The sequence below is a fragment of the Fistularia commersonii genome, chromosome 4, assembly GCF_037954325.1.
Source record: "Fistularia commersonii isolate RoL2024-O1a breed Wild chromosome 4, RoL_Fcom_v1.0, whole genome shotgun sequence".
In the NCBI taxonomy this organism is placed as follows: Eukaryota; Metazoa; Chordata; class Actinopteri; order Syngnathiformes; family Fistulariidae; genus Fistularia; species Fistularia commersonii.
In genome coordinates this window covers 10,337,720-10,365,700 of record NC_141287.1, presented here as the reverse complement: position 1 = coordinate 10,365,700, position 27,981 = coordinate 10,337,720, and the positions used below count along the sequence as shown (strand labels likewise).

Below are 27,981 nucleotides of genomic sequence, written 5' to 3'. Positions count from 1 at the left end.
CACCCTGTTGTATGCCTTTTCTAGATCTACAAAAGGCACAATACAGCTTCGTTCTCCGCTCTTCTCTATTAGCATTCCCAAAGCAAATACTGCATCTGTAATACTCTTTCTAGGCAAGAAGCCATACTGCTGCTCCAAATGCTGACTTCTGCACTCAGTCCATTTTCCACTACTCTTTCACATCACTTCATTGTATGCTCATCAACTTCATTTTTCTATTCCCCCATTCCTCAGGCCTCCTCTCACTCTAATATCTTGTTGAATAATGTAACCACAAATTCTACTGTTCCTTCTCCTAGACACGTCCACACCTCCACAGGTTTATCATCAAGACCAGTTGCCATTCCACTCTTCATCCTGTTCAATACGCTCCTCACTTCACCTCTACTGATCACTCCTACTTCATTTTTCTCATTCATCAGCTCTTCATAGTACTCTTTCTATCTTCCCATCACTATTCTGGCACCACTAGTACCAAGTACTCTCCTACCTTTCTGCCTGATCACATTAGCTGTAGTTGTATAGTCATCTGGAAGCTCCCTGACCACCCAGAGCCATACAACACTAAAAAGAAAACCCCATAATAAACCAGAAACATGGACTTTTCTGTAGAAATATTGCACCTATGTTTCTATGCTTCTACTACAGTAATGATTACAAGTTGACCAAATCCTGATGTAGTATGTAAAAAGGAGAATAAAAAAACAAAAAAACCTGTGTGTAAAACTACCAACAGAGGGCAGTAGAGAGTTATCTAGGCCCATCCATCTCTATGGGATCCAGTGTCTGTGTTGAGTAGATTGTGTGGGTTGAAAAACAAAACTTACAGCTGCATTTGTCTCTGAAAACTGATTATGCATGCACAAGTTAAATCCCCATACCATGCAAAACTATATAAGTTCAAACAATACTTACACTTTCAAAGATATTATTCAACATTTCCAAAAGCATTTCAGTGTTTTTTTGGGGGGGTAATTGTATCCCTGACTCAAAACTTAAATGCTAAAGCATCAGATTAAAATCTCAGGGCCAAGGGTTTGACCTGAAGAAGTGGGAGAGTTTCTTGTAAACACATACAATAAGATAAAAATCTCTCTGACTGACTGCTTCATAGTTTTTGGGAAAAGGGAGCATAAAACCTCATGGAATGCCTTTAAACACTTTTCTGAAAAGCAAATTAAGAGCAAAATTGCTAACCTCCAAGTTATCTTTCAATCACCAGACATGCAAAGTTTTGCATCAATTAATCAACAAAATAGTGGTTACTTACTTAAGAGTCTCAGCCAAGAAAAAACTCTGCTGCACATCGTCGTAGGTAGGGTTAGAAGAGTAGACATCCTTCACCCCAGAGAAACCTCCACTCACCCTGCAGTACTTATCAATAGCCTGGGAGGGGGAATGTTGGAAGCCAGTGATAGGAAAGAGGGGGGAAGATAAAGGTGAGAAAGATGTGAATGGGGGACGGGGCAGAGGAAAAAGGAGAGCGTCATTGATGAGCTTTCACAAAGCATGCAATAATTAATTTCTTTAAAAGTACTGATTAAAGGGCCCTGGCATGTGCACATACATGCAACCATGCATGCAAATAAGAATGGTTGAAAACATAACCATAAAACTTACTTCTATGAAGTACCTATTGGAGGGTATTTACTGTTGTAAGTCAGAGGCTTAGCTTCTCTAACCAAGTGTCATTGTTTTCCCTTCAGCTCAGGAAAAAAAAAACTTTAAATCATACACACTCATTTATCTAATGTTGAAAAACGCTGAGGGAAATTGTATTTTTGAGATGGGGCTAATCAGTAGGTGTCTGCTTTGTCAATCATCTCTACCAACAGATAATAATAATATCCTTAATGCGGGGAAGTCACTGCAACAGAGCCTGGGCCTGATTTGTTTGGAAAACTAATGTCTTTTTTGTTGGGAAAAATCCAGGCCATATTTTTGATTTCCAAAATATGTTTAATGTAAGAAAAAAAGCTTTGATTTGTTTTATCCTTTGTGTGCTCAAGCTCTGATTGTGCTTATTTTTGTTGTTTATGGATTGTGTTTGTTTCATGTTCTTCTTGTGCGTAGAAAAAACATAGCTAAAGCTGCATAGGGTATATTTGCCAATGATAAAAAAACTGTATGAAGCTTTAGCTATGTTTTTTTTAAATATATCAATCAAAGTTGGGGAAAAAACAGCCATTATGTAGGCAGGTGAAATGTTGCGTAGATGGCAGAAGTATGTAAATAAGCAAGTGTGTGATTTTGAGGGAGGAGCAGAATATATTGTAAGCAAGTATATTCTGATAATTTTAAAAATTGCAGTCCCCCTGAAGTTTCAAGTAATGCTCTACAACAGGGGTGCCCACACTTTTAAGCCTTGTGAGCTACTTTTCAAATGACCATTTGAAAATGATCTACCTCCACTAAAAATGCTGAATATATATTTATCTACTGATATACTTAACACAATAAATGTTTGTGGACCTTGCATAACTGTATGAACCCGTAAGGCACACTACAACTGAGTGCTTTTTTTGGTAAATATCTTGTTCTGATGACTTGAACGGGATCAGCAGCATAGTTGAAGTTAGCTGTGAGAAAAATTACTGTTCTGACAGCTTAGATGTTAGTTCCTTCACCTTTCTCCTTCTCAACTCACTTTTCGGAGGAAAGTCAGTGCTGTAGTTTTTATGAACAGTCTGAAAATGTAGCTCCGCATTTCCCTTTTTCGGTGTAGCAATGGCAGACTGGCAGATGAGGCAAACGCACTTTGAAAATGGGATAGTAAAAAAAAAGTCCACCTCCCATTCCGTATGGAAGTGATACATTTTAGTCTTTTTACTTGGTCCAGCTCCCCCACTCATTTTTACACCCATGAGTTTAGAAGACATAAATTGGAGGCAAACTTGCTAGCTTTCTAGAACGCACCGTTATATGCACGTGCGCAGTGACGCCTGTGTCAGAAAAGGTCACATTGGACAGACAGACTGTCAGTCAAGTGACAAATTTCATAGTGAGGATGATAGGCTGACGTCTACATTTTAATGCCATACCATCTACCCACACTACCTTTGTGATCGACCGGTAGAACGCAATCGACGTATTGGGCACACCTGTTAATATAATATCTTCTTCTTTCGGCTTTTCCCGTTAGGGGTCGCCACAGCGAGTCAACTTTCTCCATCTCACCCTATTCTCTGTATCTTCCTCTCTCACACCAACTACCTTCATATCCTCTCTCACTACATCCATAAATCTTCTCTTTGGTCTTCCTCGAGACCTCTTGCCTGGCAGCTCCAATTCCAGCATCCGTCTACCAATATATTCACTATCTCTTCTCTGCACATGACCGAACCATCTCAAGTCTGGCTTCTCTGACCTTCTCTCCAAAACATCTAACATGTGCTGTTCCTCTGATACCTGTTAATATAATATAATATAATATAATATAATATAATATAATATAATGGGTTAGGTCATGTTTCAAGAAAATACAAGTATTCCTGAAAAATTTAGTTCCTCGTAGAGTCATAAACTATGAAATGATGAACGTACAAACAAATAAAGCTTGATTTTCTGTAGGTGCTCCCAATTTATGGATTTCTAAATGTCATTTGTATTAGTAGATGTATTAGTTGTATACAAGAAATTAAAGCAGGTACTAAACACTCATTTTCAGTAAGTGTTTAGCACAAAAGCAGAGATGGCATGACTTTCAAACCGAATAACAAACATTTCAAATGGAGAAAACAATGGAAATTAAATCAAGATAAAAGGGAATTGAAATACAAGTTTGTTGAGATTAACACAAACTGACATAGTAACTGTAATATAGTTGGCAAGCCTTTTCAGCCATCAAACTTTCTGTTTTCGGGAAGCACTTTAAACAAAAGTGAACCCACTATCAATTCATGTTATGGTACCGAAAGCCCATGCACTGAAATTAAACTTTAGTTAAGTATATTCTCAAGTCTTTTTCGCTCAAAGTTTTAAACTTGTTCTCCCACTTTTTTCCAGACTGTCTCAGAGCATAGAAAACCTCTCCGTCCTGATTATTCTATTAAAAGACAAACAGTGTAACTGTAGTATAAAAACAGCGTTGTCAGTAAAGTAAAAATAAAATCAACAAACATACAGTGAAATGAACATGAAAGGTACAAAAATGCAATGAAATTATGTGAGTTTAAGGGGTTAATACTCTACCTGTGCTGCCTCCCAGCCCCACTGCCGGTATTTTGGATCATGAGTGAACCTCCACATGTACCAGTAGGTCTCAATGACCTCTGGCCGCAGTATGTAGTATTTCTCATTCTGACGCACAGCCACTGCCTCTAGGCCACTGTCAAACTTAAAGGCCTCCGGGCCAAGCTTCACCACTGCAGAAAAGAGGCAAAAGAGAAAAATATGAAGCAAGACAGTAAACAAGAAGTGAGAGATGAATAGATAAGTAAGTTAAAGTCAAGTAAGGGATATAAAGAGGAGGTGTTAATAGGGAGAAGGATCAAATACATAAGATGGCGGAAAATATAATGTGGTACATAGATGAAAAGAAAGGAAGAGTGGGGAGGATAAGGAGGATGAAGGAAAAGGGAAAAAAAAAGATGCAAAAGAAAAAAAAACATAATCTACAAATTGTTTGCCTTCTTGTTATAGCTGGTGGTGATTATAGTTCAATCTGATTTTAGTGTTTCTTTATGTATCTAAGACACTGATAATATACCTCCAAAATACATACTATCTGTCCTAGCAATGTACTGTAAATAAAATACATTTTACAAAGAACTTGATTTTTAAAGGATTGAATACACAGTAAAATCTGCATAGGCATGCATTCACATATGTACACAAAGCTCATTGTGAGTCACTGATCCTTAAGCTCTAAACAACTGCCATCGAATCAAAGCTCGCTCTAATAGCCTTTTCTAACTAACTTAGTCTTAATATCCCATGCTAAATAAAAACAATCTTTTTTAACCCTCTCCAGGCAGATGTTGCAGATTTGCGACAGCCAAATATCAGATTTTTCCTGCAACTACAACTTAATTTGAGCCTGAGAGGGTTAATGGATCAAAACATTGTAAGCAACAGGTTTACCAATCTGTTGCAAAATGGAATGGCAATGATGTTTGTTTTCTTGCTGAAATATAAAACTGCAATCTTACTTTTAAAGGTCTCCACTGAATGGCTGATTTCCTTGCATTGGATGAATCCAGTTTCGTTTTAGCCAGATCTAACTCACTCCGTACAATTAAGAGTTATATACCAGTGATAAAAACAAGTTTTTTTATTTTCTTTCCCGCAGGATAGACATTTTTAGGGATATGAAGGAATTTGGATGCTGCATACAGTTGGTGGGTGGGTGTGCTTCCATTTCTATGAAAAGATGCTTTCCGGTAGCCTGTTAACCAAATCTACTTTTTGCCTTTCGTTTGACTCTGCAGAGCCATCTGGCCTTGCTCATATTGATTTGGATTACCACAAGAGACAGCTTTAACACAAGGATTGGCAATAAATACTGGAATAACACAAAAAATAACACAAGTATAGCACTGGACATTTCAAAAGGGTGGTGTTACTAAATTAACTGGATGATATGGAGGGATTATTTAAAATTTTACTCTGTTTACTGAAGAAAAACAATCTATATCTATGTAGTTTACAAGTCACAGCACAATGTCACCGATGTTACCACTATGAATGGATGCTCCATCGCATGATGTGTTACCATGTATTGTGACCCTTTCAGTTTTGCCAGTTATGTTTGTCTCAGTCCTTCGGCTGCAAACGCCAACTTTACTGATTACGTAATTTATAGGCAAAACTCTGGTCATCAACAGCCTTTTCTGACTGTATCATATTGTGTACGTGAGTATTACCTGTTCTGTCGTATGACTCGTGGCAGGTGTGTGCAATCTCTGCTCCCAGCTGCAAGTAGTGCCCGGCTTTGTCATCAGGTGAACCATCAGCACCCAAAGCAAACATGCCACCAGCAAAGCAGGCCAGATGACCCATCTTCCTCTCTAAATGGCCATTCTTCCACTCACCGATGAATGTTAGGCCTCCATTGGATTTGCGTATCAGGTGCCGTTCAATGGCCTAGAGGGACAGAGTTCCCATGGATATTGGGTGTATTGAATTAGTCAAATATGTGTCAAATAAGGTAAAAAAGCAGTGGTATGCTATGGTGTGACACGTGGAATTACTAGTGTGCATACGTGCTTGATATCGCAGCTCGGATCTAATGAGTATCAGACATCTTAAATTGTTAGAGAAAACACGATTCATGAGACCATAATCTTAGATAGTCACATTGGAAATCAGCCTCATTAGTTAAACATTTTTGTCCTTCAAAAATACATTTTTTCTACCTGTGGCATAATTGCATACAAGATGCTGTATGCTGATTGTTAGGTGTAATGTAAAACTGCAAATCCTGTTATTGTTTCTCTATTTTATGTATTATGAATACTCCTAACTTCTTTATTCCAAGGTTCTGAATATGCCTGTGTTTATGTATTCACCCAGCCTTGTTTTAACCAGTGTAAATAAGTCAATATAATGCTCATGTGGTTTCTGTGTATATAATCATTTAAGTGCAGTGTATACTGTTCACCCACTGGTTAGACAAAATAGGTAGAATATGTAATTAGTGACATTTTTTTCAGTTGCATTGAAGCTGTTTATTGCTAAATGTGGGAATTTTACATAATGAGGGGAGTATAATTCTATATATAATTATAATTCTATCAAATTATTACATAATACAAATGTATTGGACTGTACCTCAATGGCATCATCATAAGTCTTGCGGGCTTCAGTATCAGTCTTGTCAGACATGAGCCATGCCTTTAGCAGGTATTCATAAAAACTGTCCCCCAGCCCTCCAACTGATGTATGATCTGGAGATAGGAAGGGAAACAAAAAGAAAAACATGGCATTAAAGAAGGCAGACAATATAAAACAGCAGCAGAAATAAGCAACCCAAGGTGAATTATCAATGGTGTTTGGTGGTTCTTTGAAAAGGACACAATTAGCCATTATGCTGTCATTTATCAAAACCACTGGTGCTTTGTCTTCTTTAAAAACTAACAAAACACAAAATACTGAAGTTGGTTTTCCCAATAATTTATTTCACTGTTATCTCTGTCTAGTCACATTTCAATATCTCAAACAGTCCTCATCGAGCTTTCTATAGTTTCCATCAAAGTCTGAATTTGCAGGACGCCACATAGTGAAGACAAAATGGTGCCAGCACTCACTGTGACCATACTTGTTCTTTCTCAAGAGGTCATTTAAAGCTCACCCTTTAAAATAAACCTTGGCCTGTCATTAGCGAGAAATCCTTTCTAAACAAAAATTGCTCATTTTAGATTCAACAAAAACTGTAGACTCAGTGACATTCACCCTCTCCCTTTCTACCAGAACAGACGTGCAGCAATTAAAACCTTAAGTACACATAAACAGTTCAAGGACAAGTCTAGTCCAGGACAAAATTAAGTACAAAATTACTTTCTACATAGCATATGGAACATGGAAATCAGTCAGTCAATGACATAAAAATAACCGCTAGATGAGTGGAAAAAAAAATCCAGAGGAGTCTTCTCTAAATGAACTCCATGGTGGGATAAATCTCTTGAAATGGATGTTTATTTCCAAGCTCCCTTTCCCTGACTGATTAACATACCCATTGGTCAGTGAAACGAAAGGCAGGGACGTAGAAAGATGATGAGTGAATGAATTATTCATCTTTTATAATGAAAAAAGGGTGAATCTCAGAAATAAAACTTTAGGACTTTACTGAGAACCATGTTGATGTCAGAAACTTGAGGGTGTTGAGCTTATATATTCAGAAAAAAATGAAACCAAGTGAGTTAACAGACATGTATTGGATAGCAATGCCTTGGAAGAGAGGGGACTCTGCCTGTCAGTCATTGGCCCAAACCATAATAAATTACCAACCAAAGCAAATACATTTGTGTAAGAATGATGAACTTAGCAGAGAGCGTTACCACAAAGGGAATCTTGAACAGAAAAACACCAAAGATCACAACTGTATGACATGTAGGCAGACTGCCCTAAGGTTTTGCCAAAGCAGGAATAAAGTTACTCATGCACAAGTCCACAGTTGAGGTACGCATTGGTACCTGTGCACATCTGGCTGTCATGTGGCACTCACAGCTATTGACTTTTTACAATAAAAAATGGAGTGACGTATCTGAGTATATATTTATATTTAAATAAATAATTCTATTTATTTAAATAATATACTTATATGAATTGCATACATGCAAATTCATCATAATCATTACAGATATGTATAAAAAATATATAAAAGTCTCGGTAGTGGTCTTTCGTTAAAAGGAAATATGTATCGAATAGGATTTTCATTAAACAAAATGAATGAAGAATTCAGTAAAAGTCTGCAGGCCCGTCTTATGAGTTCACTTAAACTTGTATGGAGCTAATATACTGCTATACTTCAGTGAGTTTATCATAAAGTACTGGATTAGAAGGCACAGGTTAGGCATCCTTAAAGGGGTTCTGAACAAGAATGTTTTTTAATCAAGAATGCAAATTTGATTATTCTGTAATGAAAGTCTGTTCCAGTGGGAATGTTAGTTTTCCCTACGTTTAAAAAAGTCAGACATTAATAAGAATGTTCCAGACCAAGAAGTGGTCTGTTGTTACTTGTTAACTTGAAAGTTACCTAACCAAAAGATTGAGACACCACAAAGTATTTCAAACCAATGTCATTACCAGTGATGGAAACCCAACCAACTTATAAAGAACATGTAGTAGCAGGGAAACTGTGAAGCGCTAAGCCAACTATAATGGCCACTGGAAGGTGTCGTTTATAAATCAATCAAGTGAACATTATGGCCTCAAAGTTGAAGTAGGAGCCTACAGCAACTGTGAAAAACTGACCACCAGAAAAACTACCGATCGTATCAGTTATTCTGAGTTTTCAGTGGTCAGTATCTACAATATATGGTCGGAGATAGGAAAACTGGAGGTTTGGCAAGAGGATCATGGGCAGTCAAAACTCAATGATAAGGCTGAATCAAGAGTGACTTTGATTCAAACGGCACAAAAACCTTATGTTGGCTTTGAGGGGGACTTACTATAATTCAGTTTTCTGCATACTTTATGAGGCGCCATTTCCAGAGACCAGCCAGAATGTCTATGATGACCTGGGGTCAGCTCTTAAAGTGCCAAAAATGGATGCTCACATCCTTATGCTTGCACATTACTCTGGCTTCCAGCAAATCAACTCTGAAGAAAATATTAACTTTCTACCCGGCTGGTATCACTGTTTTAAGGAATCAATATTATTCAGCTTATCTGTGAGCGGCTGTAGTGGTCATACAAATCAGTGTATATGTGTGTGTGTGTGTGTTTGTGTGCAGAAGTTTAAAAGACGCTAATCACACGCACGCGCACGCACGCGCGCGCACACACACACACACACACACACACACACACACACACACACACACACACACACACACACACACACACACACACACGGTAACTTACACATAGCCACACTGATATAATAAATGCCAGCCATCAATGTTCTGTCAGATTGTAGTAAGAATGGTCTTACGTTGTCCCCAACGTCCTGTGCGGGGGTTCAGATAATTTGGATAGAGCCCATTCGGCCGGTCCATTTTGGCTAGCAGCTTACGGATATGCATCACCTATGCAGAAGAAGATGAACTTAACCTCCAATGCAAATAAAACACATTTCATAAAAGCTTGCTAGCAGCCTGATACTTATCGTATCAAAACAAAAATGTTAAACACAATTTTTAAAGAACGCTATGACACTGGTCATTATTTATTTCACATTTGACAGTTCATTTAAATACAGGTATATTCCCCTTGTCGAACACATACACATATCAGCACAGTGTGCTACCTTCTGGTAATATGCAGGATTTCCTGTCAAGTAGGTGAGGTGAACAAACTCCATATGAAGAGTCCCAAATTCAGCGAGGATGCTGCTGCCGGCAGATGCCCAACCCCAGTTACGGCCAACTCCACTAAGGGGAAAGTTAGGAATGTCATGGAGAAAAGGTAAAGGCACAAAAAACACAAGAAAAAAAGAGAGTTGGCCTTGGACATATAAAAACTGACTGTAATAACATATTATTATAAGACAAACAAGGACAAGGTTTACAGTCTAGTTTTATTCTAACCAACTGGCAACAACATCATAGAGACTTTCACACACAAACTATCCCTCCCTTTCTATCTCTCTTAAATGAGATACTAATATTCTTGCACAGATAGCAGTTTGGGGCTTACAATTCTAAACAGACATTTTGACCACACAGTAAAGCTGAACAAAGTTCTAAAGTATGTTGCCAAAGTAATGTCACTGATGAAAACAGTCTATGTTGAAAAAACAAAAACAAACAAATCAAACCAACATGACTGATTACTTACTAGATCATAATGTTGAAAGGACAGAGATAGTGCAGAGAGAATACTAACTACGTTGTACTGTCATTGACAAAAACAAAAAAATAAAATACATTTGCTGAGGTTGCTGTATCTGACCCTCAGCAAACCCCCTAATATTGCTTCACATATTTTCTCCCCTGCTATGGACCGGACTCAGAGAATATCTCTCATTACTGTTGCTACAAATGACATACCCCTTTCCAAACTATGACCCCCCTCAAACACCCTTAAAGAATCCCTCTTTTGACTTCAGTGAAGTTGCACATTCACATTTGAGGTTAACCATGGGTTGCTCGCTTTCACTGAATGCGACTCACCTTTTTAGGTTGACCATAGCCCAGGGGATTCCTGTGGGGGTGTTGAAAGCTGGAAGCAGTTTCTCTGCGAGCTGGACGGCCTTCAGCTTGAATACCTGTATCGATTGTTATTAAAAAAAGAAAAAAAAAGAAATGAAAAAGTTTTGCAATGTCCTTCATTATTTTAGCTTTTTAAAATATTGCAGTCTGTCCAGGCCATAGATGCTGAGATACATGCATTAAACAACTGCATGTGTTATATAATTGCAACAGGCCTAAGATACTAACAGACACAAACATTTCGCAAGTTAATACAATGCAGGACATTGACAAATCTTTTTTCTTAAACAATTGAAGGGAACCAAATGTAATGCAGAATGGAGGCAAATAACTTACTGAGAACTCAGTGAATCACTTGAATGATCTATACAATGCATGAGCAGAACAGACGCATGTAGGGGAGGTGGCTAGCCTGTTTTTATAACTGTACAAAACTGTTTCAAAAATGTAAATAAATACTTCTGATGCATATGCAAAAAAATCCAATATTTATCCTATCAAAAATTTATGTTGATCATGTTGAATGAATAACACTATCTGATAAATTCTAATAGTTATAAAAAAGCAGAAAAATAAGTGATAGTTTTTTTCCTCTCATGAAAAAGTCCTGCTAGGTTGACAGCATTTTGTCTCGGTCAAATTTAAACGCTAAATCTTAAAAAAAAAGGGGGAAAAAGCTTCTAAAGTGCTTTCCATCAAAGTGCTGGATGAAGAAGAGATAAGAGTCCGATACAATGGAATGAAAAAAAATTCTCCAGTTCATTTATAGTCAATTCCACCTATCCTGTAGCAAGGGACATGGAGGGGCTTGAGATTTTTAATAAATCTATGCATGTTTTTGGACAGCGGGAGGAAACCAGAGAACTTGGAGGAACACCATGCAGAGAAGATGTCAACGCCACACAGAAAGGCCCGATATCAGAATCAAACCAGGAACCTTTCTAACTATGAGGAGGAAATACTAATAACGGTACCACTGTGCTGGACAATCAAGCTATCAATCAATCAAAGTTTACCGGAAAACAAAAAAAGTTCAAAAACATTACTCAAACAAATCTTGAGACTCATATACAACAGCAAATAAGCCGGAGAGGTACCAAAATTAAACAAAACCCCTATTAATTAAACAAAAGTGTAGAGCATTTTGATCTCTCAGTCAGGTATGAAAAAAATCACTGGAGGCCTAAACTGCTATGTTGAAAAAGTTCTCCAGTCTACTTGATTTTAACATATCTGCGTAACCCTGTGCTTTTTGACGGTGACTGAAAAGACGAGAAAAAGTGGCTTAAGACTATATTGCAACACAAGGATGCTCTTAAGAATCCTTTGACAGCCAGTTGGAAGTCTCACTTATGATCAGGGGAAGATTTGAATATGAAGAAGCCACAGCTGGAGGTTGGGAATGTGATAGAATGGATCTATATCAAGGCATGAACTGTCCAGCAGCATATATGATGAAGGTGTGAGGTATAAAGAGGGTATCTAAAAAGTGACAATTATGGCTTTGAGGCACCTTATCCTATGTGATTCAAGATGGCAGCATGTCGGTGTATCTGTTAAGTGTATGATCACTATTTGTCTGTTTTTAACTTTTTTGATGGATAATAATCTTAATGACTTTTATTGTCTCTCCCTCTTGAAAGGGGTTTGTATGTCCATTTACTCTTTTGCAAGGTTTTGGAACTGTTACTTATTCACTCTGTTTTTTTTTTTGGTTACTTTTGGTTGTACGCTATGCTGAGGACAACAATAGGCTAACCCACTTCATCAACAATCTGAGGCCTGTCATATTCACTTAAGCCATCCATTTCACACTGAGCCCCGTGCTGTCCGGCTATGGACATCTACACAACTCTGATGCCTGTGCCTTCTTCAACATTCTGAGGCCTTTGCTATTCTGGTGAAGCCTTCTTTACCATTGTGAGGCCTGTGGTGTTTGCTGAGCCATCGACACCGCTTCGAGGCCTGTGCTCCTAGCCGGTACCATCTGTACCACACTGAAGCCTCTGTTATCGACTATAGCCTCTTTGCCATTTTGAGGCCTTTGTGGCTTGCTTTCATCTACTCACTAGCTGGAAGCTTGTTATTTAAGATGGACATGGTCAGGATTTTGGTTAAAACAATAGATGCAAAAATTGCTGTAATTTCTGAAACTTGGCTGATCAAATCTATTGCTGATGAAGATATAAGCATAATGGGATACATTGTTTATCATACCGCTGGGCCTACTTATGTTAAATGATGATTTGATGCTTTGATAGTCCTGTCTGAATTCATCTGCAAGCAACTGGAATATGAGGCATTACATATAAATTTTTACTAGGGGCTTTTGTAACAACTATGGTTGCATGCTGCAGGCTTCCATCTGCTCCCAAGGAATCCTTCGGGTCTTTAAAGCATCTTTTGTCAGTCCTGCCTTCAGTCATAGTGCACTTGTTTTAGCTGGTGATCTGACCAGGGACTGGCTTTAAACTGTTTATGATTATATAAAAGCTCTCTGCGATTGCATTAGTTTTACCCAATTGATCAATTTACCCACCTGGCCAAACCTTAAAAATCCAGAGAATTTCACCTTGATTGACTTGATTTTGACTAATGCCCCTCACAATTTCTAACGTTTGGGTGTCTTCAGCACTGACTTAACTGACAACTGTGTTATTGCTGCAATTAGAAACAAAAATCGTAATATATATAAGAATCTTAAACCTTTTATTAAGACACATATCAGACACATTTGTCTAATAATGAGGGGAAGAAAATAGGGCTGATCCCTAATGTAGAGATAGCTGGGACATTCTTCGATGAATTTTTTTTGCTAATCGTCAATAAACATGCCCGTCAAGGAGTCACAGGGTGAGGGGGTGTGAAAACTCTTGGTTCTCACGAGAATTGACAGATTCTATTTATTCGCCCAACCTGGCTGGGGCAAAGGGAAGGATACTGGCTCTGCCTCTGATTGACCACTTTCTTTTATTAAGAAAGCCAAATCAGAATATAATTTGTCTGTCACTGCTGCTTCTTCTTCTCCTTTCGGCTTTTCTCTTCAGGGGCCGCCACAGCAAATCAACCTTCTACATCTAACCTTATTCTCCGAATCCTTTGCCTGTCACTGCTGAAAACCTAAATAATTCATAGATATTTTGGAAAGATATCAATTCTCTTTCTTTGAGTAAAAGCTGTCAGGCTTTACCTACTTGTGTTTTAAATCATTCTGTTCCTGTCTATGATAGAATGGACGCTCTATTGTTGTAAAAAGCATTTTATGTCTTCTGGTTCTTTGTGTGACTCTGTGGGAGCTGTTTTAGGGATACCCTGCACATACCTCCCTATGTTTGCAGCTGAGCCTTTAAGTTTGGAACCTTTCTCCATCCAGGAAGTTCATGAAGCCATCTATGCTTTAGATCATAGAAAATACCCGAGTCCTGATTTAGATAGATCCTTTCTTTTTGAACAGCAAGTTTTGTAGCGGAGCAATTACAAGAATTTTAAACTCGTAATGGAAAAATCTGCTTATGCCCTCCCCTAATTTAAAGGGGATGATCCAGTGATTTTAAATTATTATGGATAGTGGATAGTACTTCGGCCTCACAGCACAAAGGACCCTAGACTTCTGTGTGGAGTTTGCATGTTCTCCTTGTGTTTGCGTGGGTTTCCTCCCACAGTCCAAGGTTATTTGGGAAAATTGCCCAGTTGTGTGTATAAGAGCATAAATAGTTATTTGTCTCAATATGAGGCCCTGCGATCAACTGGTGACCGGTCCAGGTTGTACCCGGCCTCCCACCCAACGATCGCTGGATCCAGTATCCCTGCTCCCCTGCTATAACATGTTAAGATCAGATAAGATAGACTTTATTGATCCCACGATGGAGAAATTCAATTGGCAGCATTACTGTGTAGAAAAATGTGCAAATAGTAATTAGAGAGAATACAGCATGCAAAATAGAGGATATAGATACAAATGACTATGTACAATATGAACAATAGAAAACAAAACACAAGCATGTGAAATAAAACTAAAGAAATTACTTGTGCAGGGAATGGTTATAGAAATAACATGTATACAGTGGGAGATGTGGGTAGTGACTCATGAAAATGACTAAGGTATCCTGCAGTATATAAATCTAAATGTTGCATGGATAAGAGTGGTAAGTAAAGATGGAGGTAGGGCAAAATAGGGATGGGGTAGTGGGGTAGTGCAGAAAAAAAAGAGTGTTTTGGGGTGCTAGTGAGCAGCTTTGGCACTGTGTTACATGCAGAAAAAATGTTTGTTGTGGTTTTTGTATTGAACAGTCTGACAGCCGATGGAATAAAGGACCTACATTATCCTTCTTAGAGCTGCGGATGCTTTGTATTGTATTTTATGTGTTGCTTTCTGTTCCATAGGCCTGTACTGGTACTTAATTGGGTAAAACCTTCAGCATGGAATATGTTGCACAATGTCTGGAAAATGACATTATTTCAAGTGATACACTTGTGTCTCTTAGCCTGCATCTAAAATTGTACTTTTTTCCATCTTATTTATCATTTGCTGCCTGCCTTGCCAAGTCTTGAAAAAGAGTTAAAGGTTAAATTTATAGTAAAATAAAAAAAAAGAAATCAAATATATACATTTTTATGGATGGATGGATGGATGGATGGATAGATGGATAGATGGATAGATGGATAGATAGATAGATAGATAGATAGATAGATAGATAGATAGATAGATAGATAGATAGATAGATAGATAGATAGATAGAGACAGACAGTGAGAGAGATTTGCATTAAACACAGAAAGAGCAGATGTGTAGGGGTAATAGTCATTAAAAAATCTATATTGATACTGAACGTGTCCAATGTCTAGAATGAGAGGCTTTAAAATGGCATTTTATTGAGACAGAGAGATCTATCCAAGGTTTCTGCATAGTAAAAGGCGATTTTCCTTGCCTCTGTTGCCAAGTGCTTGCTCATGAGGGAATGCTGGGTTTCTGCAAATCATTTTGTAAAGTGTCATGAGACAACTGTGCTGTGATTTGATGCAGTAAAAATAAAATATGACTTGACCACACGCCTTGATTTTTTTTATCCCTAATAATGTCTAACAGCCTTTTTGATTTGACAAAACTTCAGCACAGCTCTAAATTTCTGTCCATCTACTCATCTTCTTCCTTAGAAACTTTTTTACTCTATTGTTTCTTTTTTTGTTTCATTGCTTATTCGGCAGTTCTTTGGGTAATAATTAATCCCTCTCTTTAAAGCCATTTAATCACTGGTTTATATTCCATTGTATCCTTTTTTTTAACTCTCTTCCAGGATTAATAGAGGCACATGGCTCTTTGGTTGATAGTGTTGACGGGTCAAATGCAGATTGCAGATTTATAGTGTTGCTGTTTTAGTGGCCCTTTAAATTAATAATGATTTGACAACTAAAATCTAGAGGTAGAGATCCCTTGAGTCACACAATTTTAATATTTGCTACAGAAGCCTTCATTAACAATTACAGAGGTTAAATGGTTCCTGTAGGTCTTCACCAGATTTGCACACACTGATTTTGGCCCACTCCTTTATACGGATCCTCTCTAGGTTTCGTGGTTGTCGCTGACCAACACAGAGCTCCATCCAAAGATTTTCTATTGGAATTAGGTCTGGAGACTGGCTGGGCTACTCCAGAACCTTGAATTGCTTCTTACGGAACCACTTATTGGTTTTCCTGGCCGTGTGCTTCGGGTCATTGTCATGTTGGAAGACCCAGCCACGACCCATCTTCAATAATCTGACTGAGGGAAAGAGTTTTTTGACCAATATCTCACAACACATGGCCCCGTTCATCCTCTCCTTAATACAGTGCAGTCATCCTGGCCCCTGTACTGAAAAACACCCCCAGAGCATGATGCTTCCACCCCCATGCTTCACTGTCGGTATGGTATTATTGGGATGATACTCATCCTACCTCCTCCTCCAAAAATGGCAAATGGCGCTAAGACCAAAAAGTTCTTTTTTGGTCTCATCTGACCACAAAACTTTCTCCCATGAGTCCTCTGGATCATCCAGATGGTCCATGTCAAACTTCAGACAGGCCTTGACATGGGCTGATTTAAGCGGGGGAACCTTCCATGCGATGCATGATTTTAAACCATTACGTCTCAATGTATTACTGATGGTAGCCTTGGACACAGTGGCACCAGGGGTCTTCAGGTCATTGACCAGCTCCTCCCATGTAGTTCTGGGCTGATTCTTCACCTTTCTTGGCAACATTATACTCCACAAGGAGAGATCTTCCATGGGGCCCCAGTCCAAGGACATTGACAGTCATCATTAGTCTCTTCCATTTTCTGACAATGGCTTGAACGGTTCTTTTTTCACCAAGATCCTTGGTAATTGCTCTGTAGCCCTTTCCAGCTTTGTGAATGTCAACGTTTTTGTCTCTCCTGTCTTTTGACAGCTCTTTGGTTTTACTTATGATGGCTGCCACGTTTGACAGATTGTGGGGTGCACAGGTGTCTTTAGGAAAGCTTCAACCTCAAATAGGTGCTACTCAATTAGAATGATGAGCAGATTGTGGATTGGACTCTTTAAAAGCAAAGGAATATGTCTTTGAGGGTCAGAAATCTGGCTTATAAGCAAGAGATCAAATTTATTTAACCCTGTAATATAGTGTTAAAAAAAATCATACAATTTGATTTCTGATTTTTTTATTTAATTCTGTCTCTCACAGTGGAAATGCACCAGCGACGAAAATTTTAGACCCCTCCATGATTTCTAAGTGGGAGAACTTGCAAAATCACAGGGGGATCAAATACTTATTGACCTGACTGTATGTATGAATAAGACTGACTCAAGGAGAAGGGTAAGGGTTGAGGGAGTTTACAACTCCAACTCAACTCCAGAGCAATGGACAGTGTGGAAAAGAAACGATGATACATGTGCAAGCTGGTTTGAAAGCATTGGAAAAAGTGTGAAGTATGATGTGCAGTAAAAGAGTTTTGGCAAGAATGAATGAAAAGGTGTACAAGATGAAGGTGACACCACCAATATTTTATGGTTCAATGATACTAGCACTGAGGAAAATATTGTAAGGAGGTAGAAGAGATGGAAATGTTTAAGCTCAATTTGGGTGTCACTACAAAAGCCAGGATCAGGAATGAGTATATCATGGGGACAGTGCATTTCAGATGTTTTGGAGAGAAGGTCAAACTGAGCTTGTTTGGTCATTTAAAGAGAACAGATAGTGAATATATTGATAGAACGATGTTGAATTCAGGCATGAGGCTAAGAGGAAGACCAAAGAGCTTTATGGACGGCACTACCAAGTTTGTCTGTGTGGGAGAAGAGGATAAAGTGAATAGGGTTACATAGAGGAAGTTGATCTGCTGTGGCGACCCCTGAACCGAGTAGTCAGAAGGAAAAGCAGACTGTTGGAAACCAGCCTTCACTTGTAGTATGGGACAACAATTTATTTGTTGTAGATTAGCCCTTTTGAAAAAAATGAAAACCATACAAGAAATTAATCAGCCTTATGCTGCAAATGATCCACTTAATTTACATTTGTCTCTGTCCACACTGTTTTTTCTTTGAGGTCCTTAGTATGACCCACAAACAGATGAGCTCTTACCTCATGACCAGAAAGATAGTAGGCAGCTAGCAGGCCTCCAATGAAACGAATGTTGACTTCAAACACAGACACCTCCACATTCTGGAAAAACAGGTGAGAAAATACATATGGAGAATTATACAAACCATAGCAAGCAGATTTTGGTCAAAAATTTCCACTTGTTGTAATTTATCTTCTGTGTTGTGATTTTTGAGACGAAAGGAATCCCCTTCTGCTTGAAATCCTCAGCAAGATCTTGAACATTCATAACGGTCAAAATAAACATATTTTTTCAGTACTTCTTAAAACATATCAAATGTCCTGAAAGTAGTGCTGGACCTTTTTTGGCAACTATGATTAGCTCATTTATCCATGAGAATTTCTGAGCATTCCAGCAGATGGAGGATTTGTATTGTGTATTGATGCGCTAGGGCAACTGACGGTCCAGCATTAAAAACAGCCAAGTTTCTTTGTATAGATAAGAAACCACTTATGACAGGATCCAGAAAAATGTGTCGTTTGTGAGATATAGCTCATCAAAAATGATCTGAGGCTAAATTAATAACTGTGATCAGATGAATTAAAAATTGAAAGTCTTTTTGGAATCCTGCAATTCCATATTCTGCAAAATAAAAAAGGACAGGGAACATCAAGCGTGTTAACATACATCAATGTCTGAACAACCATCAATGGCCATCAATGGCCATCAATGTCTATGGTCTGGGCAAACCCTTGAAAGACATTTGCATCTTGGCCACATAGAACAAAACATCGTCAGACGTTACACCGACAATATATAAAAATTCTGGCTTCTAGTGCTGCTCATTCATCATGACTATTTAAAGCTGATGAGAGAAAAAAACAAAGCTCCCAAGTCAATACAATACATGCTCTGCGGGTCCTGACTGAGGGTCACTGTACAAAGATTAACAATTAAAGTGATAGTTGTCACAGATCCACAAGTCTCAGCCTCAGATTACAATTCTGTGCACTTGCAATTAAAGTTGACAGGATTCTCACTCTCACTGTCAACATCTCCCACTGTTTCTTCTCACTCAGCACTTTTTTCATTGGACAAAAATGCATTCAAGGATTCAAGGATTTAAAGTGTTTATTGTCATTTGCCCAGGAGGGAAACATTTTTCGCTGTATAACGAAATTCTTTCCTTGCAGTTGGCAGTGAATGCCAGATAGTGGAAAACATGTAATGTAATGAAGATGTACATAACATTTTAGAGACACAAATTGAATATATAACAGCACATTAAAGTGCAGAAAGATATGTTAGAAGTGAAAAGGTCAGCGATAGCTATGAGCATTAAACGTGCTAATTCTTATTTTCCTTTTGGCTTTGCCCTTTAGGGGTCGCCACAACAAATAAACCTTCTCTATCAAACCCTATTCTCTGTATCCTCCTCTGTCACACCAACTTACTCTATATCCTCTCTCACTATATCCATAAATCTTCTCCGTAGCCTCACCGTTCCACCTGGGTTCCTCTCATTCACACACATATATTCTGTCTAGCTGTGACTGTCATTCTTTTCCTTTCCAGAGCATACATCTACTTCTGAAGATTCTCCTCAACCTATTCCCTGCTCTCACTGCAGATCACAATGTCATCTCCACACATCATGGTCCATAGAGATTCCTGTCTAACCTCATCTGTCAGCCTGCCAATCACCACTGCAAACAAGAAGGGGCTCAGAGCTGATCCCTGATGGAGTACCACCTCCAACTCGAACTTGCTACACCCACAGCACAGTTCACCACTGTCTCACCGCTAGCATACATGTTCTGCACCAGTCTAACATCTCTACTACTACAGACTTCCTCATACAATACCAGAGTTCCTCTCTAGGCACCCTGTCATAAACTCTTTTTAGGTCTACAAAAACACAGTGCGGCTTACTCTGGCCTTCTCTGTACTTCTCTTTTAGCATTTTCAAAGCAAATTGTGCATCTGTAGTACTCTTTCTAGGCATGAAGCCATACTGCTGTTCACAAATGACGACTTCTGCTCTAGTCTAGTTTCCACTACTATTTCCCATTGTATGGCTCATTAACTTTATCCCCCTATAGTTCACCACTTGGTGACTTCAAGTCATCACTTGGTGATGAACAATGCCTTACAATGTTTTCTTTCCTTCTTCATGTCCACTATCATCACCTTCATCTTCTCCATGTTGGGGGGTGACGAAGTTGTCTTTACACCATGACACCAGACAAGCCACCTTGATCCTGCAGGCCATTTTGTCCCCACAAGTGATTGGTTCAATCACTGTGGTGTCACGTTTACAGGGACCACAACACCTCCACCCTCCAACAACTCCACCTCAGACAGGAGAGAAAGGTATTCTGGTGGAAAAAAAAGGTTGAAAATGGAGGCTAGAACACCAGCCAGCTTGTTGGCGCATGATCCTGCCCAGGGATGTTGTCTGGTCCAGTTGCCTTTGGGGGTTGATCTTACTCATTTCTTTCTGTATCTGGCTTGGTGAGACAGTTGAAGGAGGAGGAGACCTAGGTGTGTTCCTCCTCTCTGCTGTTGCTGGAGATCTCAAAGAAGGCATAGAGATTGTACAGATTATCCAGCAGGCAAAGCAGCAGGCTGAGCTTATGATGCTGGTGGAGGTCTTGTAGTCTGTGACATACGACAGGCCATGCCAGATCCACCTGGGGTCAGCAGTAAAATAGTGCAACTGCAATGGTCTTTCTCAGGCTTACTTTGCAGTTTTGCCTTAATGCAAGACCGCTGGCATGCAGCATGTGGTGTTTATGATGCGTTTATTCAGGATTTTCTGGTTCGGGAACTTTATGACACATACGATGGGCACAATATTGTCAGCAAAAGGGCTACATTATACCTGGTCAGCTACTGGTATTAGTTTGTAGTATGACTAAGATTAGGGCTCCAGTGTGGTCTTAATTTTGAACAAATCCTTGTCTGTTGGAGCCTAACAGTCCTGCAGGGTCCACTCAATTTTTTAGAGTCTAGACTTTTCTTTGATTAGAGACAGTTTTTTTTTTTTTTTGTTTCTGCATTTGTCTGTGGGCGGGCTGCAGTAACAAAAAGATGTGATTCGAATGTCCAAAGTGGGGCTGGGGTGCAGCCCTGTGTGCACTGGATATGGTAGTGTAGACATAATCCAGTGTGTTCTAATCATGGGTGGGAATGTTTGCATGTTGACAGTATGTGGGAAGTACAATTGGATGAGTCATCTGTGCCATATTGATGATTGCACTGGCGTGGCTTTATGGCCAAGTGCGAAACAGCCTTAATAAGAGTCAGAACCTCCAAGTAAGAGGCCATGGTGTTATCCCAGAAACCAGTGGATTGGCCTCACAGTTTGGAAAAGAAGTACTACTGCAAGTGAAGGGGTCAAGTATCTTGGAGTGTCATTTGTGGGCGAGGATGGCATTGGACAGCTTTGGTACAGTATCATCACTAAGGCTGGCCTTGCATTAAACTGTTCCTAATTTACCTTTATAATTAATGTTGATATTTATGTTCCAACTCTCTCTTATGGTCATGATTTTTGAATCATGGCCAGAAGAACGAGGTCTTGGATGAAAATGACTCAAAAGACTTTCCTCTGCAGGGTGGCTGGGCTTTGCTTTTGAGATAGGGTAAAGAAAATCTGGGGAAGGAGCTAGTTGAGGAGGTTTGGGCATCTCAAATGGATGCCTCTTGGGTGCCTACTGTAGGATATCTTCTGGGTGGGTCCACATGGTAAGCAGCCCATAGAACATGCTCAAGGGATTATACATCCTGCCTGGCCTTGGCACATCTTGAGTCAACAAGGACATATGGATTATGGATTAGTCTACAGCCACTGCGACCCTTGATGAGTGGCGGGACAATGAATGATATGAGATTATTGAATGTTACAGATTACACAAATACAGCAGATATTCTTTTTTTTTTTACAAAGTAGAACTGACTTGCAACCTTTTTAAACAAACCATCTCATAGTTTTCTGTTGCAAAGTCAAGCATATAACCTGTTATGCCGCAAAACCGCATCAATCTATTCACTCTATTTAACAGAACCTTATAAAACCATTCTGCAGCCCCAGACTGAACCATGAGCTCAGAAATATATCATGTTTGTTATCATTACCATGATCCTGCAATCTCCTTGTCCTCTCCTTCTACTCCTTCTATGGTGACTACACCGGACAAAGGGACAATGTGACCACTTATAAAATGACAGCCTATAAAGGCAGACAATCTTTAACTAAATATTAAATTAGATGCTTAGGTCAGTATTAAGCCTTGGTGAGGCTTGATGAAAAATTTGCTTTACTTTCTGCCAAACAAAGGGGTTGATCTTTTCAAGCTCCCTTTCCAAGTGTTGTTTTTAGTTTGAAAACATGTTGAACGATTATCATATTCATACATTTTCTAAAGACACTGCCAATGAATATGCCCTATTTAAATTAGTTCAGTGCAGTGTGTTGACATGTTGCTATGGAAGAGAACTGCAACTGAATCGATGGAGGGATTTGGCAGGCATAAATAAATACAGGAAAAGCATTGAGGAGAAATTCTAATATAAATGTTGTTTTTTTTAATATATTAGTTTAACCAGGTTAACAAAAATGAGATCAGGATCAGGGCCTGGCCAAGAGGTCAGCAGGACATGCCCTAAGAACATTTTTCAGAAATGACAGAACAATTTAAGAACATAATATTTAATTATTTCCTTAAGGGTTATATTACAATTAAAACTGACTTGTTTTACTATTTTAGGACTCTGACGGTCGAAAACAGTATGTGCACATGCCCATTTTGAGAAGGAACACTTGGATGAATAAGGATATAATATTCAATTACAAACTGACTTTGACGCAGTGTGAAATAAAACTTAGATAAGAAACAATTCTGTTTCTTTTTTTTTGTTGAAATCTTAGTAGTCAGTTTGGGTCACACACAGCCATCTGTATCATTTGGAATTTTCACTGGTAACATGATAAACTGGCAGACAAAAAAAGTTTCACTTGGCATCAACATAAAAATGGTGCATATTTCAGTTTGTCAAATTTGACTTCTCAGCTGAAACAAATGAACACCAAATACATGGTACTCATATTTCTTAATTTCTACTTTTGTACCAACAAATGCCCTTTTATGGTAGATTTGGAACAAACATGTAATTATTTAATACATATCTAATACATATTTTGCATGTATGTTTATTATACATGAAAAATAGGATATAAAGTATAATCAGTAATTTATACAGACCACACCGAAGTCCAGATTCTGTTCAATCCACTCCTGACCGTCCTTGAACTCCTCATGCAGACCCATGATATAAAGGGTGTCTAAGGCATCCACAATGGTTGCGCCAAGCTGAGAATTACCTAAAAAAAGACAGAAGTAAAGATATAAGATAATGTTTTTTTCAGAGATTTTTTTACATTTCAAAAGTACTATAAATCAGGCTATGGTGTAAGAATAGGGATAAGAAAAAAAAAAGTTGAAACCAGAAACTGGGGAAGAAAAGATGAAGAATAAAACAAAAAGTAAGGTAAATGTGATGAGCCAATTGTAAAACTAGGGCAGTCAATGGAGACGCACAAAATAGCAATCTGAAAAGCAATACAACATAATATAATCAGTCTAACCCCATAACCAAACAACTAATGATACCTTAAGAAGCAGGACAGGAAGTCAGACAAACAGAAAATGAAGTAAAATCATGAAAATACTGTATTAATTTAGAGGAAACTTAATTGAACAGAAAAATGCATTCTAAATCATGTATATACACCTGAAATCATTCTCAACATAAATATCAAATTGCCCTCACAGTGTTTCCCTTCTTTTGACTTCTTGGTCTGCTCAGACTTAGCATGAATGTATAATGAATGCTCCAATCAAAAGAAGATACAGTATAGGTTTAAGTACATGCAAAATCTAGACCCACTGAGCCCTATAATGAGGATATGTTTTGGGCATAATGAGCATGGAGATAAAAAAATGATGGATTAAAATTAGTCTCAATATATTTGTAATGTGAACCTGTTCTTAGTGCAATTCAATTTTGACTGGGTCACTCAGCACAGGAGATAGAAGCAGGACTTTCTCTTGAAGTTCAACAAGCAGTTTTGAGTCTAAAAACTGTTAAACGCTGTCTTTCAGCCAGAAGGCCACTGCTGTACTGAGTTGTTCAGGTGGTTAGGAAAGCAGCATGATGCAAGGTTAGCATTCTCGGAATGATCAAAATGTGCTTAAGTATAAAAAAGGAATTTCATCAGTTTTGTGGCCTCACTGTCTAAACAAACCAAGAGAAAGTAAACAAACATATAAATCAACCCTACAAACACACAAATACTGGCTGTGTTACAAATGCAATACAACATGTATGCAACATCTATCTTTGCATAGCTGGCCTCTGTTATTAACACCAAATGCAACAGCAAACTAGAGACCACCTGAAAGCTAGCCATGGCCAAGAGAAGCTTCCAAAGCAGGACCACCATATGGAAGAGCAAAGCCATTAGCAACAACATTTAGTTCAGAATCATCAGACAACAGTAATTACTATCCTGACATTCAGATCTGAATCATGGACAATAACCAAACAAGGGGAGGAGGAGGGCAATGCATTGGAGATGTAGGCGTATATATGCTTGCTAATAATACCATCAAAAAGGCACCAAACACACTTGGGTGCTAAAGAAACTCCATACAAAATGATGCTCTGTTTAGTAGAAAACAAAAAGAAAATGACCTCCTTTGGCCACGCTGCTCATCACAATGACCTGGAAAAGCTGCTCATTCAGGGCAAAGCCCCAAACAACATAGGAGGGGGCTTACATCCCCAATTCTAGCTAATAGAAATTGCCAACTAGACACGGCAGTACATCGCAGTTGCCTCAAGAATGGCTGTGGACCACACAGCTTGGTGAACCCTCATCAAAACCACAGTAGCCTTGCTACAGGCAAACTGAAAAAGAAGATGTGTTATAAACTGGCCTTTAAGGGCTTTGATATTCAGCATGCCATAATATGGCTTGGGTTGAAGACAATTCTGTTTTAACGTAAAGTAATGAGGAACAAAACTTTCCATCTCACTTTTTGGAGAATTTGGAGTTTTCTGTGAAAAATGTAATGCTTGTACTCCTGAGGATGGTTTGGCTCCTGTCCAAGAGGCTCCTCCACATTACTGTAGTCACCAGGATGGCTTATGATCTTCACAGACATTCAGTATACTTTGAGTAATTAACACTACATCTGTATATGGATTAGACATTAAAGTTTGAAATTCTATTAAACATACATTTCTCACTGGGAAATATGACAGACTGCATGTCTAACATTAACTGTCTAGCCAGAAGCAAATAATGTAATTATACTGTGAGCACTTTCATGAAGTATTTTTGACTTGTATGGTAGATATTTACTCTGTTCTTTTACCAAACTTTAGGTAAGGAGAAGAATATTATAGAATCGTTCTACTCCCACAACTTCTACAAAGCTGATACTTTGGGTCTTAGACAGTTACCCCAGTAACATGGAGCCATGATAGGCAGATTCATATGGAGGCCCTGGCAGTACTAACAAGATCAACATCAAAAGCTACTTCAAATACTATCACTACCACCAGTAAGAGATGCAAGACACTTGGCCAGTACAAACTACGCTACCCACTACACAGAGGACCATGCCTGAACTTAAATGTTTCCAGGCCAATCCCAAAGTACACAGCAAACTACAGATCATCATTGACAATTTTAAGTCACAGTAGCCATGGGAGCTATACCGGATGAATAAGAGATAGAGAACCAGGAGAGGACTGAATGGACACTGACCAACTTATCAAATGACTCCAAACTACGCACTTGTTCCTCAGCACACTCAGAAAACATGGGTACAACCCAGATCTTGTTGTAGTCACAAGTAACATTGCTGGACTGTGTAAAAAGACTGTGTAAAAAGTAAACTGGAAAAGTTTCACAATTTAACTGGGACACGAGATCAAATATATAATACAGACAAGCAAGAACTATGACCTTTTTGCTAATCTGGTATGGAAAACTACTTGGAAATACATAGGATGCAATAAGGATGCAGCTTAAGAAGGGAGAAAAAAAAAAATCCACTCCAAAATAAAACTAATGCAGGTGTATGGTGCGCATGGTGTACTCCTTTCCCATGTTTATGTTCAATTTGTGAGTCCATGTTGGCCTCAGGCAGACCTGTGAGGGACTGACAAGGAGCTCGGCTTCGTCTGTAGGGCAATAACCAAGTTTGATCTAGTTTAAACAAGGCTTTTTTGCCTGCCAGATAATCATGGCATTTGGTGAAATAAAGCTATAGGTTCCACAGAGATCAAACACTTTCAGCCAGAATCAATAGAGGCAAAAGAATGTGTGGTTTAGACAGAGGAAAACACATATAACCGGACCCATCTATCATTCTAAGCAGGTCTTAGGATTGACCTGTCATTATTTAAAGTCACAAGAATAAGCCATGTCTTAATTCCATTGATTGATTCTTTAAAACTTTAAAAATAGTGCTTTTTCAAGCTCCTGTCTCAAAATTCTATTTAGAAACCATGGACGGAGACCTTCCCCCTTGGTAACAGACAGAAAAGTATCTCTGATGGTTTGGGGTTCCATTAGTGCCTATGGCCTGGGCATGCTACACATCTGTGCACAATCAATTTTGAGAGAAGCATTGAGGTTTTGGAGTAACACATGCTACCATCCAGACATCTCGATCATGGAAGACCTTGAATATTTCAACAAGAATCATCGAATTTTCTTTTCATTTACATTTTATGAACTTAAAAACTCTTTTGCCATTAGGTTTTACATAGGATGTCAAATAATTTAAAATACCTTAAATGAAAACAAATCCTCCTTGTGAAAAGTCATGTTCAATGTTTGCCTGTACAGCAAAAAAAAAAACACCAGGGAGGGATAAAGATGTATCAGCTTTTATAGCATCATTATGTCCATAACAATAACCACCTACTACCTTTTAAAATTAAATGTGTTTGCAAGTTCCAACCAAAGATTCACGTCACAAAAAAAGTAATGTTTTGAGTATATGAACACCCTGAACACTTAGGATAAAATAACAGAAATACAGTGGAAGTAAAAAGGCTGCAAAGAACTGCAAGTCTCAATGCAAGCACATGAACACACACGCATGTGTTTTGTCATTTAGGTTTCCTCTGTTTTTATGTACATGTCTCCTACAGTGCCCAAATGCAATACATCGTTTCATTTAAAAGTTTTAAAAGGTACATTTCATTATGTCCTATTAGATTTTGGTTTTGACCTACTGAAAGAAGTTAGGTCAAGCAGTTGGTTGAATACTGCAAAACCCGCCCAACATTTTTCCTACACTGTAGTGCATTGTCCATGCCTGGACTATAGATCCTCTCAATAATGCTTTGGTTGTTTAAATCAGCTCCTCTCACTGTCAATAGAGCAAGAAACAATAGTAAGAATCATTCCTTGGTACCACTTCTCTTGTGAGTTTTAAGGCTTCTATATTCTTCGGACAGATCTGACACAGCAGTCAGTACCAATTATAGGCAGAAAAAAACAAACAAATGAAGGAAATGCTTATCAGAGA

At 38.6% G+C, this 27,981-nt stretch overlaps 1 protein-coding gene across 1 annotated transcript in view; it reads right to left on the bottom strand.

Annotated features, from left to right (window-relative positions):
• Window positions 1-27,981, bottom strand: part of man1a2 (mannosidase, alpha, class 1A, member 2) — a 74,261-nt gene that overhangs the window by 4,763 nt on the left and 41,517 nt on the right. The window contains exons 5-13 of the mRNA XM_086145249.1: window positions 23,632-23,750; window positions 18,406-18,486; window positions 10,776-10,870; window positions 9,911-10,034; window positions 9,596-9,689; window positions 6,772-6,887; window positions 5,865-6,084; window positions 4,192-4,364; window positions 1,271-1,386 (exon numbers count right to left, since the gene is read on the bottom strand). Coding sequence (XP_086001375.1) covers window positions 1,271-1,386; window positions 4,192-4,364; window positions 5,865-6,084; window positions 6,772-6,887; window positions 9,596-9,689; window positions 9,911-10,034; window positions 10,776-10,870; window positions 18,406-18,486; window positions 23,632-23,750 — 1,138 coding nt within the window. The remainder of the gene's footprint in view (window positions 1-1,270; window positions 1,387-4,191; window positions 4,365-5,864; window positions 6,085-6,771; window positions 6,888-9,595; window positions 9,690-9,910; window positions 10,035-10,775; window positions 10,871-18,405; window positions 18,487-23,631; window positions 23,751-27,981) is intronic.